Raw genomic sequence first — 18,067 nt, forward strand, 5'->3', positions numbered from 1 at the left:
GGCTGTAAGTCAGAAGAAAATGCTTTTGTACTATATGTTTGTTTTTCTGTATTGCAGGTGGATATTAACAATAAACACAGTTATTTATTTCCGTCATTTCAAACAAGCTGATCTCACTGGTAACCAAGAGTATATGTATATGTATATACACTGATTCTCTCTCTCTCTCTCTCTCTATAACAGATGGATTAGCTAGAAGTCAGAAGAAAATACTTTTGAAAGTCATCAGCATTTTTACAACAGCTTGACCTTTCAAGGGGCTGTCAGACAGAAAATGAATTCTTTCCACACTTCTCCATCCTGTGTGCTTTCTGCCTGAACTCTCATCAAGTCTGTTCTTCACCTGTCCCCTTCCTCCATGATCTGAGGTCTTCCGACAAGTCTTTGTCCTACTACTTCCATATCTTATTTGTAATTCTTCCTCACCATATATCCAAAACCTCTCAATTATTTTTCCTTTGTAATCTAAGTCATCAAATCTTAACATTCAATGGTTACAACTTTTTAAAATCTAATCCATTTTCATTGTCATAGTTTGAATTAATTCAATAAAAATAAATACACCCACATTTTCAATGTAAAAGTTTTTGAAAACAGACCAGCATTGGAGAGCCTCAATACACCTTACCAACTTGAGAAACAGCAGAAATAACAAACATCAACTCTAGCAGTGACTAATCATTAATGGTGACTGCTATAAACAATCAATTAAAGGTACCTTAACTGACATTTGATAAAGTCTGAAATTTGACACAACATGAAATTACATCTCATTGTAGACAAAGATCTGTAAAGAGATATGCAACAAAAGAATAATGAACACCATTCAACTTACTCTTTTCTTCTCTTAAGAACATCTTTAGGGTTTGTTGTGTAGCGCCAAGTCACATCTACAATTTCATCCTTTGAAAATGCTATGACATAAGTTAGCTTCTTACCCCAACCTCTCTCGTATATAAGTGGCTGATCCATTTTGTTTTCACAAGAATCAGCATGAAGCCAGCGGTTCTGCGATTGTGAAAACACTTCCGTCCAAACATGGTCTGTGTGATCAAGTACATATCTGTAAATAAAGCTTGGTAAGAGTACCAAATCTGAAAACAGTATCTTTTGTATTGTAAAAGTAATTGAAAATTTTTTGTTAATAAAAAATTAAAATGACAAATTTTTAATTAATCTGTATTTTTCATAGCTAATAAACCTGAGATCTTAACATTAGAATTAGGATATATCTTCTTGTGCCAGATGGCAACCAGTTAAAAACAATAAAAAATGCATATGCAAGTAATCTGTGGCATCTGGCATACTATACGTAGCTGAGGTGGAAGCGAGTCAGAGACGCGCTTGAACCTAGTAACTTATTTAGTCTTTCTTCCAACCCAGGATAAGACACAACAGGGGTGGCTAAAGGTGGGCAGTCAAGGTTAAGACTTCAAGGCAAGCAGCAGGACTGACAACTGTCGTGCAAGAAGACGATGGGGGAAGTCCAGAGGTAAAACAAGATCTGAACTGTAGGGCATGAAAAGAAAGAAATCCGTATTATGCCTTCCCCCTCAGGAAAGGAAGAAACCTCCCACACTGAGAGAAGCAACATCATGACCAACACAATCATAGAACTTCTGCCATCAACTTTAGTGTTGAGGAAGTAAAGGAAACTTGCTATTTTAAGACGAATTGTTGCACGAAACGCTCGGCTGCAACACGAACCCGTAATGTCTCGAAAGTCTCGATCCACACAAAATCTGAAAGACTAAAACATTACCACGTTCCCAGAAATTGTGTACTAGTTTGAAACAAAACATAATGTGTCTAAAAAAAAGAAAATAATTAAACACACACCAAAGAGAAGGTGAGTGAGAAATAAAAACAATGATATAAAGGGAGAAAAACTCCACACTTAAGTATACTAAGCAGTAAGTAAATATATAATTGAAATCAAAGAAGTAAAACACACTGAAATGTCTTAATATATAATAATATACAAATGTTTCAATATATCCAAATCAATATATCAAATTACAAACTTGCTAACAAAGGAACAAGAGGGTGCTCCTCCCTCTCTCCCTAAAGGGGCAATATTCCCCTGAGAGAGACAGGCAGCCTTATACATAAAATCAATGGATGACGAAGCATTAGGAAAAGGCCTGGAAGCATATCTACTACAAGTTGTATGGGGGTCTGTCCTAGAGGAAGTCAGGAAGCATGAACACGGGAACCCTGAAAGGTCAGGACATATACATTGATGCTCACAGGACTTCTTAGGCTGGGTAAAGGAATCCATGATACAAGCAGAGAAAGAAATCACAGGCTTAGGACAAAAACCTGCTTGGGAGGAGAAGAACAAAAGCAAACGTCTGTTCCCCAAAGCAGTGGAAGAAAGACTCAATACGACACTAAGTGGTTTCCAGCTGGCGCCAGATTTATACCAATGCTAATATTAAGACCGAAGGTTTGTTCCGCATCTAAACATCTACAAAACATTACATAATTTTTTTCTATTCTTTTCATAAGAATGAAATGAGTGATAAGAAAGCCAGCCCACTTTTTGGGGAATGGAACTACCAACCTGTATTTTACCATGCCAACACTATACACATATTCTCTCAAATAGGAGGGGTGCCAGATATGCTACTCCATACGTTTGGATCATGTTGGCTTACTGCACCCAGGCCTATGGTTTTAACTCCTCCTCACTTTACCAGTATGAATAGACATTTAATTCTCCTCCCCAATTCCTCTGAAGTGAAGTAAGCATATTTTTGGGGATTTCAAAGGCTAAACTGTGTTTTTCCATTAAAATGGTACATATATCCACTTATTAACAGATGGAATAACAGAAATAGAACCAGATATGCTAAATTATTTACTTGGGATCATAGAAGGTCTGTTGCACCCATACCTACAGACATATCTAATTTTCCTGCCTAAAGGCACTGAGGCAAATTACAATATAATAACCACTTATTCACAAGGCATAGAAGGAATAGAACCAGACAGGCTGAACCAATGGTTTTCCCAACTTCCTGGCCCAGCAGAGAGTAGACGTATTTAACTCTTTTCCAAAAGGCACACATAAAGTTTGCATTGTTAGCGGGTAATTCTGCCTTGAAATAGGAGATAAGATAATGTATACTTGTTCTCCATGCCTTAAGGGAGGAGAATTAAAATGTCTACTCACCACTGGTAGGGCAGGAACAGGGGAAAACCAGCTATCTGGTTTCAGTGTACATTTTATCATTCCAAGCATATACCATAATAAATTCATACCTCACCTCAGTGCCTTGGGGAAGGAGCATATGTCTACTTACTGCTGGTGGGCAAGAGAAGGGCTACAATGAGATATTCATGCAATAAGCATGCTATGATTCCAAGTAGTGGCATTTCTTGGTCCAACCATTTTATGTCATCTGTGAATGAGTAGAAATGGTGTCAGCCTGGTAAAATAAAAGTTAGCAGTTTAAGTTCCCAAAGAGAAGGTTTGTCTTGTCATCTATTTCCAAGTTAAACTGCCTGCTTATAATGCAATGAAATAAGCAATATTACTATACAAACTACAGTATATACACATAAAATGTTTCACTACTCATAGATAAATATTTTGCTATAAACCACTTAATTAAAACAAGGACAACATACCTGGCATCCATGCCCAAAGTACGGCACAAGAGAGTAAAGCAGTTTGCCCACTCTCCACAACGTCCTTGCCTAGTCTCTAACAATTTGGCAGGATGATTATATCGAACAAAACAATCCTTTGTACCACATGGCTATAAAAATGACATTTTCATAATAAAATTAAGTTTCATATACATATACTTAACAAGTACAATGTGTAATTACAAAGCTAACGATTCTATTTGTGCAGCAGCCTTTTTAAAAATTCGCAGTAGAGCTTCTACTGTTTTTGTGTATGTGACAAGCCCCATTCACTACTGGGGAACATGGTTTGTTTTGATCTAAAAGCAACAGAGACTGGGGTCTCTGAGCAGACTGAAAAGGAAAAACATGCCTGGGAGCGGGGGCTTGGTGCTCAGAGATGGGTGTCGGGTACTGAAGAGTTGGCACTCAGGAGTTGGTACTGGGCACTCAAGAAGATGAGCCAGACGTTTGGTTACTAACGTTGGCCGCCTTTTGAGTAGACACTGGGCACTTAGGAGGAAGGTGAGGGCACTCAGGTGGGAAGGCCTCTGGACTGTCCCACGTAGACAAAAAGAGAATGCTAGACAGGGGCATGGGCAGAAGGGTCCACAGCATAACTACAAACAGGCTGTGGGCTGGTACTGGCCTTCTTATACGTACCACTTAACTGGAAGTGGATCTGAACCACAACCCACATCATCTGAACGGCAATTGATATGTTGTGGAGAATCTAGGCATCGTTTTCCACACCTGTCCATGCCAGAATCATCGGAATTGTCTTCCAATTCCGATGTTTCTGGCGTGGACAGGAGGCATGGAAAAGGTATCGTTTTCTACGCCTCCTGTCCATGCCCGAATCATCTGAATTGTCTTCCAATTCCGATGATTCTGACGTGGACAGGAGGCATGGAAATCGATACCTAGATTCTTCACAATATCTAAGTGCCCTTCAGAGCAACTACCCATGTGCAAACCCCATCAGCCTCCCTTGGACAACTAATATATCTTCTCCCAAGTTCAGGGGAATATGACAGGGACCTTCATCTAAGAGAACCGATGGGACGGATAGCCACCTGCTCCACTTGCACTACACTGTCCTTCATCACTTTTTCAATTAATACTTTGTCCATAATCACTTTCAGTACACTCGCAATTCTGCCAATGTATTCACTACAAGACTAATCTTCTTATCAAACACAGATTCAAGACTGGCAATGGTATTAGGGTTGGAAGCAAGGGAGCCAGGCACAGGAGTAGGTAGATGAATAGTAAGAGGGCCATAATCAGGAGAAAAAGCAGGAATTGGAGTAGAAGGAAGAACAGGACGAGCATATAAACTAGGTTTAAGAGTATACTTAGTTTCCAGGCTGAGTCAACGTCTCTCGACTCTAGAAGTTGCTCTCCTCTTCCTATTCCTATATAATTTACCTGAGTGAGATTTCCTTTCCAATGTTTCTCATCCTAAGCAGAACATTCATTACAAGTTTTCTCACCGTTATATTCCTGCCCTTAATTTACTGGAGATCAAATGAAAATCATAACCTTTGCTGCAAGAGTGAAAACTAGTAGTGCTAAATTTAGACATAATTCTGCAAAAAAAAACTAGAGAAATAATCCATAAAAGCTAATAAGTTGACAATAACTTGTTGGCTAGCAAAACAAATCAATTGTACTTCACCAAAAGACAAAGCTGCTGCAATGGCGCTGGTGCATGCAATGAGCAAGCAGAAACAAAATCAAGCTTACTGCCAAGTTGTTTCCTGTGTTCCTTGGTAGCGGGTGTCACTTACACATAAACAGTAGAAGTGCTACAGCGAATTTTTAAAAAGGCTGCTGCACAAGTAGAAACGTTAGCTGTGTAACTACTTGGTAAGTTACTTATAAGAAATCACATTATATAAGAATGATGATGAGTCAGTCTGTAATATGGTGCAGATTACTGTTATATTGGGTTTGTTGTAATGAAAAAAAATTATCCTATACAAACTGGCTTTTCATAATAGATCCACCAAGTGAATTAAGAGTATTTAAATATGCATGCAAAATTTTGTGCAACACTTAAGAATACAGTGCTCCCCACTTTTACGCGGTATTAGGTTCCAGAACCTGGCGCAGAAATCCAAAGACCACAGAAATGCAAAAAATCCCTTCTAAAATGCTTATAACTGCCAAATACCCAGTACCCCATAAACTAAAATGCTTATGACTGGCTATTTAAACATTTCACTGTTTGATTTGATAGTTCAAACAAAAATCTACCTTAAATTACCATAAAACAATATCATTTCAAACAAAAATAGTACACCTCAAAACATCATCACAAAATCTTATGACATCTTAGATTAGTGCCCTTTTACAACTATTACTACTAAGTATATATGCCCCCTAACATGCTGATAACAATGATTGACTCACTTTAAAATAGCAATATCAATGTAAACAGCAAAATATCTGTAAAATTTTTAATACAAATTAAAAAAATCTTTAATACAAATTAAATAAATCTCTCATAAAATGTTTGACGACTAGTCAAGTTACCCTTGTACTGTATACACAAGCTGTTTTCTCTCATAGCATTAAAGTACTAATCCTTTTAAAATTATCACTAATTTACATTTTTGTTTTGTATAACAACACTATTTATTCACTACAGTGGTACCTCGAGATATGAAAGGCTCAACTTACGAAAAACTCGAGATACGAAAGCAAATACGAAAAATTTTACGGCTCTACATATGAAAATTGCTCTAGATACGAGAGGTTGTTGCTGTAAAGTTCGAGATTCGACCGGACCACCGATAACAATTTTGAAACTCACTCGCCGCCAACTGAGTAGACTCACAACCATCCTCCACTCTCTCCCATTGGTTCCTGATGCTAGTCACTGCCATGAGATCCTTCTCTCCTATTGGTCAGCATCCCTCCCATCATGCATCTACTACGTAGCGGCGTGCTTCGGCCACTCGGTAGCAGCATCGTTATCGTACGCACCCGGTACGTATTCGTTCGTTCTAACGATTTCATTTATTAACAAAAATTCGTTAGTGATTTCGTTGTACGTACGTAGTATATTTTATCGTGTTGTGTGAGAACTTTACTCCATACATATACGTAATACATAACATAATTACGTACAGTATATACGTAGTCATAGGTCCCAGGAAACTTGAAATTCACGGAAAGAAGAGGATGCTCTCTTTGGAAACAAAGATGGAGATTATCAAGAATTAGGAAGCTGGTATGCGATTGAGTGTGATCACCAAGGAATACGACCGAAATCCGTCGACAATAGGCACCATCCTTAAGCATAAGGATGCCATCAAAGCAGCTACACCTTCCAAGGGCGTCACTATTTTGTCCAACAAGAGGAAAGGCTTCTTCTTGTCAGGATAAAAGACAAAAAAATCTCCCACAAGGCCAGCGCTATTTTCGGCAATTTGATTGCCCAGGCCGAAGACGACGGAGGAGAAGGGACATCAACGCCAACCCTAGACTTCAAGGCTTCGCATGGGTGGTTCGAGAAATTCCATAAACGGACTGGCATCCATTCAGTGGTGTGGCATGGGGAGGCAGCCAGCTCGGACACGAAAGCGGCCAAAGCCTTTAAAAAGACGTTCGACGAGATGATGACCAAGGAAGGCTAGTTCTCAGTAAGTCTTCAACAGTGATGAGACTGGCCTTTTTTGGAAAAAAAATGCCTCGTCGGACGTACATCATGCAGGAAGAGAAGAAGCTACCCGTGCATAAGCCTATGAAAGACAGGCTTATGCTCACACTTTGTTCGAACGCCAGTGGGGATTGCAAAGTGAAGCCCCTACTGGTCTATCATTCCGAGACTCCTCGAGCCTTCAAAGCCCACAAAGTGCTTAAGGAGAAGCTTCCAGTGATGTGGAGGGCTAATGCGAAAGCCTGGGTAATGAGGCTTTTGTTCACCGAGTGGGTAAATCTGTGTTTCGGCCCGACAGAGAAGAAATTCTTGAAAGAGAAGCGCCTCCCTCTGAAATGCCTGCTGGTGTTGGACAATGCCCCTGCTCACCCTCCTGGCCTCAAGGAAGATATCCTAGCGGAGTATTCCTTCATCATGGTTCTTTATCTTCTGCCTAACAACACCCCTCTCCTCCAGCCCATGGACCAGCAAGTGATATCGAACTTCAAGAAGCTGTATACAAAACATCTTTTCAAGAGATGTTTCGACATCACCGATACCACAAACCTCACCTTGCATCAATTTTGGAAAGAGCATTTCAATGTTGTGATATGCATCCGACTCATCGACCAAGCTTGACAGGAGGTTTCGAGGTAAACCTTGAATTCCTTCTGGAGGAAACTCTGGCCTGATGCTGTATCCGCCCGAGACTTCAAGGGATTCGACGTGGGCGAAGCTGGTGCTGCAGATTCAGAAACAGTTGACGATCCTGAAACTGTTTTGCAACCAGATCTCGACGAGATCGTTGCACTCTGCAAGTCCATGGGGCTGGTCGTCGACGAGGACGACATCAACGACCTTCTCGAGGAGCACCAAGAGGAGCTTACGACGGATGACCTGAAGGAGTTGGAGGACATGCAACATAACGTCGTTCAAGAGTTCTCTAGCAGCGGCGAGGAGGAGGACGATGACCCTATGAGAACAGCAGAAATTAAGGATGTTCTAACTGCTTTTCATAGAGTGAAATCATTCGTAGAAAAAAGACAACCCGAAAAGGCTTACACAGGTCGTATGCTTGCGCAGTTCGATGATGTATGCCTGAGTCGTTTCAGGAACATTGTGAAAAGTAGGCAGAAGCAATCTTCCTTGGATGGTTATTTTTTTAAAGAGGCCTTTAGTACTAGCAGGAGTAAGCAAAAAGGAAGAACCAAGTGATACTAAAAAACAGAAAGTTGAAAGTGGTGAAGAGTTGAAATTTTGTAAAAAAAAAAAAAAAAAAAAAAAAAAAATGTAAAGTATAAAAAGTAAAAAAAAAAAAAAATAAAAAAAAAAAAAATTTTTTATTTTATTTTAGTTTTTGAAAAGTTAAGTGTTACAGTTTTGTTAATGTTTCGTAAAGTTTAGTTTATGTATGTTTTCCTTACATTTTTTTATGTGTTTCGTAAAGTTAAGTGTACGTACGTATCTGCCGTTTGTCCTCCTCCTCTGTCGCCACTTTTGGAGATAGCCTCACTAGAAAATGTAAAGCTTCCCCACCATTTTACTCACATACGTACAGTATTTCTTGTATACCATGTACACCAATACACTTTGTTTACAGATATATTAGCAGTACGTATTAAGTTAGGTACTGAATGGTCCAAATTGTTGTAGTATTTCAATGTTTATAGGTCAATTTAGCTTCATTATGAAATTTACTGGGGTGTTTTTGGAGAGCTTGGAACCGATTAGTCATTTTACATGTAAAATGTGGTCCACGATACCAAAAGCTCATGATACGAAGGCCGCCTCGGAATGGATTAATTTCGTATCTTGAGGTACCACTTATTTAAAATATTCTCTAATTATCTTAAATTTTATTTTTCAGTCTGCTTTTACTGGAAAATAAAATGAAAATAATTAGTGAATTTTTAAAATATTGTACAATATGCTCTTTCATCAAAAATCTTTAAAGCAACCATTAGAGAGAGAGAGAGAGAGAGAGAGAGAGAGAGAGAGAGAATCAGACACCTATTATGCTCAGTATGGGGCCCAACCTGGAATGAGCTTAATAGATGCATAACTACATTATAAGTATGCTGTAAATCATTTTTATCATAAAAATCAGTGTTTAGTTACATACACAATAAGAAAAAATAAAGTAATTATAGCATAAATAGTTTTTCTCTACAAGAAAAGAAAGCAAATTAGTAATAATTTTAGAGACATGGTCAATAGAAAAAATCTGCAAATTAGTGAAAGTTCCCCATGGAAACGTGAATACGTAATGTGTTCCACAAAAATCCGCAACAAAGTGGATCGCGGGACACTGTAGTCACAAAAATTGCACCTTCACTGATATATTTTTAAAAAAATATATTCTCAACACAAACCTATACATGTACTTTTCATTACCATTTATGTATGTCTGTACAATACCTATTCTTGACTGAAAAAAAAAGGTCTCATTTGGTGTCAGAGTTCCACAGAAATCAGAAGGTGGACACTTCTTGTATAGCAATAGGTTTGTATTGAAAAAAAAAAATCCATTTCTTTGCATCAGCCTGAATAACTACATAGGGTGTATGGTTTCTTGCTCCATCAAGAACTATTTAAGCCAGTCTTTGAAGTCATGGGAACTCTGAGTAACAGTTGAATAATTCCCAAAGATTCTGTGAGCTAACAAGGGTCAATGTTGTACTTCTCTGGTCTGATCAAAGACTCAACACTTCTATTACCATCAAGGTGTAAATGTTACAACATGCTACCATGTCCAGAAGGAAAGGGCTATGGATCATGAGAATGTGAAAGATTAACCTTGTACACCCCACTCCTCTGGGATTGTTAAACTTATTCTGCTGCTGCTATAGGCCCAATTAAGACTAGAACATATCAAAGACTCCTGTATTAAGTCTTATAGATAAAAACATGAATAAGTTAGAGGAGACCTCCTTGATGCAGTGTTTACAACACAATTTAACACCCATGTTTCTCTGAAAAAGTTGGGAATTTGACAACTCTTATTTTCATGTCCCTAACCTTCAACTGAGATAGTTGGTACACACTAGTACTGTCATAAGAATTGACTATAAGAAACCATCATAATATAACTTAGGATTTTCTGCTTATTTTTCAAGGGATTGGCTTCAAATCTTTGCATGCTATTTTTCAATCAATGCCTTAATACAAATGAGGTAACCAAATCATCATTATCTTTGACTTCAAGCAATTTATGTACTGCACAAACTTTTTCGTTCTTGCCTTTTTCAATATATGAAAAAAAAAAGTTGTAGCCCAAATCATTTTTCCTAATTCCACCCTTCCTTAGATTATAATATAGTTTTTAATAGTCTCACTAAATTTCAGTCAACCATCTCCGAGAAAAACTTGACTAAAACATATGTTGAAAAAAATGGTTGAAAATGTCCAGACAATGGACGAGGAACAGTATGCTTACTTGTTAGGAATTTGCTTTTGAGATGATTCAGTGGCAACCAAAGTGTGCTCAGCGCAAGCAACTCCATCTATGGAAGTGTAGGTTAGAATTCACATTGCAACAATAAGCATTTATTAGCTTAACTATCAAAATCTTCAAAAATGCTAAGAAAAGATGAAACGAGCACCATTGCTTGAAGCATGAATGCTTAATACAACAGCTAAGAGGCAAACAATACTACAGCAGTCCCCGGTTATCAGCGGGGGAGCTGATAAGAAAAAACTGCCATTAACTGAAACTCAGCAATTTATGGCACTTAAGGCACCAAGAACCTGTTAATGGCACCTCTGTTAGGTATGTTATGGCACCAAAAGGTGCCAATAACCATGGGCTGCCTTATGGGCATTTATGCACAGCATGAAGACAGCAAGAGGTTTGGCCACTGTATGGACACATATTTTAAGAATTGTAACCATAAACTTTAACATAAATGTTATTGACATTTCATATATTATAAAAAAAAATATCCTACTAAAAACATCAGTGCTGTGACATGAAATCATTGGTATTGAATTTCAGAAATGACATGAAAACAACGTTATTACATAACAAAATTCACATTTGCAACAAATGTCCTCTATGAGACCAAAGAAGACAATTAAAATTTACCTGGCATGAATATCCTTCAACCCTTTCTCCACCCCACATTAAATCTTCCTGTGTTGGTGAAAGTGTCTCTGAAGCCCTCATTTTCTTTTGGCACTGAGGACACGCAGGAGCATCAAACCACTTGAAAAACTTTGTTTTAAACCACTCTAAAAGTGCCAGTAACACACAATCCTAAAATTTGAAGAAAAATTAAAAATTAAAAATGTGATTCTGTGATTCAGCATTCAACTTCCTTAATTATTAAGTATAAAATCTTTTTACAATCACTGGCAGAAACACTGATTGATTTTTGTAAATTATTTGGCATCACAACTTATTTTCTTATAACAGCTCTCCTGTTATATCAATCTGAGAGAACTTGAAAAACAAAAACCTTGCTGCTCATGGTCAGGCCACGCCATAATATTTTCGAAAAGTTTCATTCTTTCGTGCCAGCCTCAACCATGAAGAGAGTAAAAAGAATTGAAGCAGGAACTAAAATTATGATTAATAGGATAATATAAATGACATGTTACATTGTAAAAACAGTTTTAAGTAAAAAAAAAAACACTAATAAATATCCTGAATTAAAATTTATGAGGGAGGACAATATAAAAAATACAGACTTAAAACTTTCAAAGTGCAGTGGACTGTAATTAGAAGTCTGGAATTCCAAGACATGACAATAACCATACATGAGGTATGAAGGTAGATACTTCAAAAATATAAGCTTCAATGTGTCCAAAACATAAGGAATGATTGTCATGATGAAGATGAAGGTTAGGGGTTGTGAACATTGAGCTATACGTAAACACTTTCCTGGCCTTTAACTATGAGATGAATGTTGTTATTGTTAATTTTGCTTTCTGGAAGTCTCTAACACTTTGTTATCTAATAAATTTTATTCACAATTACTAAATATGTACTTCATTTTACCCTTTGGTTGCTGACAGTTAAAGTTAATTTATACTGTACATGAAAGGAAAGGCTCCTCATACTCCATTTCTTTAAAACACCACATTATTGACATTATTATTAAGCAGTTTAATTGGATCAGTGAGCTAAATCCTGGAGTACTGGCTTTATGCTTTATGACTGGGTATTTGTGACTTAATTCCAACTGATTAGCCTTGAAAAATTACAACCAATGATCTTTTTATCAAGGTTTAACTTTATCATAACATTATTACCTCTTATTATATAAAAGATTTTCTTGTTTCTTTCACTCACATTAACCCTTAAACGCCAAAGCGGTATTTTAAAAATCGTCTCCCGTATGCCGGCAGCGTTCACGAGTGAGCGCTGAAGCGGATTTTTTTTTTTTTTTTTTTTCAAAAAATCACAGCACGCTTAGTTTTCAAGATAAAGAGTTCATTTTTTGGCTCCTTTTTTTGTCATTGCCTGAAGTTTAGTATGCAACCATCAGAAATGAAAAAAAATATTATCATATATAAATAGTATTGGGATATATGACAAGAGCGAAAAAAAAAGTTAATTTTTTTCGTTGTATTGTACACTAAATTGCGATCATTTTGGTATATAACACATTGCAAAATGATCATGGCAACACAGAGAAAATTATTCACAAAATGAGGCATGAATTCGTAACGTGCGGACGTAAAAAAAAAGCGGTTTTCAAAATTCACCATAAATCGAAAATATTGTGCTAGAGACTTCCCGTTTGTTGCAAAATGAAGGTAACTGATTGAATATTACTAGAATGTAAGTGTTATAGCTTACAATTGCAGTTTTCTACCATTTCGGTCGAGTTAAAGACCGAAGGACAAATTTTTTCTATTTATCGTTATTTATATGAAAATATTTCAAAACTGATAAAAGCTACAACCATAGGTTGTTTTTAGTTGTATTCTACATGAAATTGTGCACATTTTCATAAGTAAAACTTTATGTAACGGCTAATTTAAAATGGTGCAAACATTACGACAATCGGACGAAAAAAATTTCTGATTTTTTCGGAAAGAGTTACCGGGCGGAAACGTAAGGAAAAAGTTTATTTCATAAATTCACCATAATCGAAATATTGTGCTAAACACTTCCAATTTGTTGCAAAATAAGGTAAATGATTGAATATTACTATTGATATAATAGTTTAGCTTACAATTGCGTTTTTTTACCATTCGGTCGAGTCAAAGTTGACCGACAGGTTGAAATTTTGGCCCCTATCGTTATTTATATGAAAATATTTCAACACTGATAAAAGCCACAACCATGGGTTGTTTTTTGTTGTATTCTACATGAAATTGCACATATTTCCATATATAAAACTTTAAAATGGCGCAAACATTACAACAATCAGATTGCAAAAATTTCTGAATTTTTTTGTTTCAGGGGGGGGGGGGGAAGAGTTAACACGGGGTGGACGTCTAGAAAAATGCTATTGTCATGTTACAATAAAGTTTTATACCATACTTTACCTGACCAGATATATACGTTAGCTATAGACTCCGTCGTCTCCGACAGAATTTCAAATTTCGCGGCACACTGCTACATGGTAGGTCAGGTGATCTACCGCCCTGCCCTGGGTGGCAGGACTAGGAACCATCCCGTTTTCTAATCAGAATTCTTCTCTTCCACCTGTCTCCTGCGGGAGGCTGGTGGGCCATTAATCGTATATATCTGTCAGGTAAGTATGTATAAAACTTTATTGTAACATGACAATATCATTTTTATACATTCAACTTCCCTGCCAGATATATACTTAGCTGATTAGCACCCATTGGTGGTGGGTAAGAGACAGCTAACAACTGAAATAGACAGGTAAACAACATATGTTGTAGGTATTTATAAACCTTGGTTCCTACCTTATTAGGCTGAAGACTTCGCGCTACTGCCTTGGAGTCTGCTTAGCCTCAGAGCCTCAGCGAGATATTAATCTATGGCTAAGAGTTCTTGTGGGTCTGCCAATGGGGTCTTATCCACTACTCGGCAGAGCCTAAAGGCCTTTGTCATTGGGTGCTATTCCACTAACATGACAATACACCTTGTTCAAGGAGCACCGATCCGATCACCAGATCCCATCACTGATCCTAACATCCATGTTTAGTTCTAAGATTGTAAGGAGTTATCCCCGAACTCCTTACAAGCAAAACCAAAAACTCGAAACATAATTACACTTCATTACAAAATATCCACAAAAAAAAAATTTTTGTTTTGTACTCCCCCTACTATCATACATACCCCTGATCCCCTACCAGCAATGACACTCTGCTCCCGTGCGACAGTAGTGAGCTTGCTAATAGAAAACCAAGCACATATCTGACAAGAGGGTTTATGTACGCTAAAAACACAAATTAAAGGATCAGTCTTTGCTCCAAGACCCAGTACTGTATCTGCTGATACCAAAAGACCTAGCGAGAAGCACTTCTCATAGGTCACTCTCACATCCTTCAGATAATGAGATGCAAACACTGAATTGCACCTCCAATATGTGTCTCAATGATATTCTTTAGAGACATATTCTTTTGGAACGCCAAAGACGTTGCTACTGCCCTCACTTCATGAGTCTTGACCTTAGAAGACCGAAGGATTCCTCCGAGCAGTTTCTTGTGAGCGTCCGTAATAACGCTTCTCACAAAGAAAGCCAAGGCGTTCTTGGACATGAGTCTTTTGGGGTTCTTCACCGCACACCAAAGACCTTGTTGACAATCTCCCGCATCTGTCCTCTTCCTCTCTAAATAGTATTTAAGAGCTCTCACTGGACAGAGAGATCTCTCTATCTCTCTGCCTACCAGGTTAGATAGGCCTTTTACCTCAAAACTTCTGGGCCAAGGTTTTTGATGGGTTTTCGTTCTTTGCCAGAAACATTGTCTGGAAAGAACAGATAGCAGCATCTCCTTTGAACCCCACCGTGGAATCCAGAGCGTGTAATTCGCTCGTCCTCTTGGCTGTAGCGAGAGCCACCAGGAACAAGCATTTCCTAGTGACGTCCGCGGAAGGACGCCAGATGTAAAGGCTCGAAATTTATCCGATGAAAGGAATTTCAGGACCACGTCTGATTCCAACTAGGTTTGTTTCTAGGAGTAGCTGCTTTCGAAGTCTCAAAAGATCTAATTAGATCGTGTATATCTTTGTCATTAGCAATGTCCAGGCCTCGATTCCTGAATACTGAAGACAGCATGCTTCGGTATCCTTTTATTGTCGAGACAGATAGGTGTGATTCCTCTCTCAGAAGAGGAGGAAATCGGCAATATTCACTATAGAGGTACTGGAGGAGGACAGCTTCTGACCCTTACACCACCTCCTAAAGACTTCCCACTTCGACTGGTATACTCCTCTCGTCGAAGCTCTGCGGGCTCTAGCGATAGAGCCCGCAGCCTTGCGAGAAAAGCCTCTCGCTCTGACAAGTCTTTCGATAGTCGAAAGGCAGTCAGAGCGAGACCTGGGAGGTTGTGATGAAACCTCTCGAAGTGGGGTTGTCTGAGTAGATCGTGTCTGTTTGGAAGCGATCTGGGGAAGTCCACTATCCACTCCAGTACCTCCGTGAACCATTCCTGGGCTGGCCAAAATGGGGCTATGAGTGTCAACTTCGTGCTCTTCGAAGCTACGAACTTCCTGAGCACTTCCCCCAGGATTTTGAACGGGGGAAAGGCGTATCTTCGTCCCCACACCCGACCAATCCATAGAAAACGCGTCTATGGCGAAGGCTCTCGATCTTCCACTAGAGAGCAAAAGATCTCTATTCTTTTGGAGAGGAACGTCGCAAACAGGTCTATGTGAGGTCTCCCCCACAGGGACCAAAGACTTCGACACACTTCTTCGTGAAGAGTCCATTCTGTGGGAAGGACCTGATTCCTCCTGCTCAGTCTGTCCGCTCTCACATTCTTGATCCCTTGAACAAACCTTGTGAGGAGAGTTATGCCTCTTTCTTCCGTCCAGGTTAACAGGTGTCTTGTCAACTGATAGAGGGAGAAAGAGTGCGTGCCTCCCTGTTTGCGTATGTAAGCCAGAGCCGTGGTGTTGTCCGAGTTTATCGTATCACCCCGTCTCTGACTATCTCTTCGAAGAACTTTAAGGCTAGGTGTATGGCCACAAGTTCCTTGCAATTGATGTGCCAGGACACCTGTTTCCTTTGTCAGGTGCCTGACACCTCCCTTGCTCCTAGCGTCGCTCCCCATCCGACTCCGAAGCGTTCGGTAAATAAACACTTGGTCTGGGTTCTGCAGAGCAAGCGATACGCCTTCGTTCTTTTGAAGCGGAGGGATCCACCACTTCAGATGATCTTTTACTTCTTGTGGAAGTTTGGAAGATGTCCGAGAGTTGACCCTCCGTCTTCCAACTCCACACCTCTTTGAGGAAAAACTGAAGAGGGCGAAGGTGAAGTCTCCCTAGCGAGAAGAACTTTTTCCAATGAGGACAGGGTCCCTAAAAGGCTCAGGTAATCCCTCGCTGAGCTGTTCTTTCTCTCTAAGAAGCTCGAGATTCTCGACAAACCTCGAGCGATTCTTTCTCGCGAAGGATATACCCGAAAACCCCGAGAATCCATCTGAATCCCCAGATAGACCAAGTTCTGGCTGGGGATCAGTTGTGACTTCTCGAGGTTGACGAGCAACCCTAGCGAATCTGTCATGTTCCTTGTTACTTCTAAGTCCTCCAAGCACTGACTCTTCGACTTGGCCCTGATCAGCCAGTCGTCCAAGTAGAGGGGGCGGGGAGATGTTTATCCCCTCTAGGTGAAGCCATCTGCTACATTCGCCATCAGGTTGGTGAATACTTGTGGGGCTGTAGACAGTCCGAAGCACAGAGCCCTGAACTGAAAGATCTTGTCTCCTATCACAAAGCGAAGATATTTCTTTGACAAATGGTGAATGGGAACGTGGAAATAGGCGTCTTGCAGGTCCAGAGAGACCATCCAATCTCCTGGACGAAGCGCCGACATTACAGAGGCGGACGTTTCCATGCGAAACTTCTTTTTCTGTACGAAGCGATTCAGAGCGCTTACGTCCAGAACTGGCCTCCACCCCCCCGATGCCTTTGGTACTAGAAAAATGATATTGTCATGTTACAATAAAGTTTTATACATACTTACCTGACAGATATATACTTAGCTATAGACTCCGTCGTCTCCGACAGAATTTCAAATTTCGCGGCACACGCTACAGGTAGGTCAGGTGATCTACCGCCCTGCCCTGGGTGGCAGGACTAGGAACCATCCCCGTTTTCTAATCAGAATTCTTCTCTTCCACCTGTCTCCTGCGGGGAGGCTGGGTGGGCTATTAATCGTATATATCTGTCAGGTAAGTATGTATAAAACTTTATTGTAACATGACAATATCATTTTTATACATTCAACTTCCCTGCCAGATATATACTTAGCTGATTAGCACCCATTGGTGGTGGGTAAGAGACAGCTAACTACTGAAATAGACAGGTAAACAACATATGTTGTAGGTATTTATAAACCTTGGTTCCTACCTTATTAGGCTGAAGACTTCGCGGCTACTGCCTTGTAGTCTGCTTAGCCTCAAGAGCCTCAGCGAGATAATGATCTATGGCTAAGAGTTCTTGTGGGTCTGCCAATGGGGTCTTATCCACTTACTCGGCAGAGCCTAAAGGCCTTTGTCATTGGGTGCTATTCCACTTACATGACAATACACCTTGTTCAAGGAGCACAAAACCGATCCCGATCACCTGATCCTAACATCCATGTTAGTTTTAAGATTAAGGAGTCATCCCCTAACTCCTCACAAACAAAAAACCAA

At 39.3% G+C, this 18,067-nt stretch overlaps 1 protein-coding gene across 2 annotated transcripts in view; it reads right to left on the reverse strand.

Annotated features, from left to right (window-relative positions):
* The window catches only part of LOC135206925 (peptide-N(4)-(N-acetyl-beta-glucosaminyl)asparagine amidase-like), a 69,017-nt gene that overhangs the window by 11,973 nt on the left and 38,977 nt on the right, over positions 1 to 18,067 (reverse strand). For both annotated transcript variants that reach the window (XM_064238424.1, XM_064238422.1), the window contains exons 5-7: positions 11,370 to 11,540; positions 3,637 to 3,767; positions 836 to 1,063 (exon numbers count right to left, since the gene is read on the reverse strand). In XM_064238424.1, the coding sequence (XP_064094494.1) occupies positions 836 to 1,063; positions 3,637 to 3,767; positions 11,370 to 11,540 (530 nt within the window). The remainder of the gene's footprint in view (positions 1 to 835; positions 1,064 to 3,636; positions 3,768 to 11,369; positions 11,541 to 18,067) is intronic.

This window comes from Macrobrachium nipponense, chromosome 31 (genome assembly GCF_015104395.2).
Source record: "Macrobrachium nipponense isolate FS-2020 chromosome 31, ASM1510439v2, whole genome shotgun sequence".
Lineage (NCBI taxonomy): Eukaryota > Metazoa > Arthropoda > Malacostraca > Decapoda > Palaemonidae > Macrobrachium > Macrobrachium nipponense.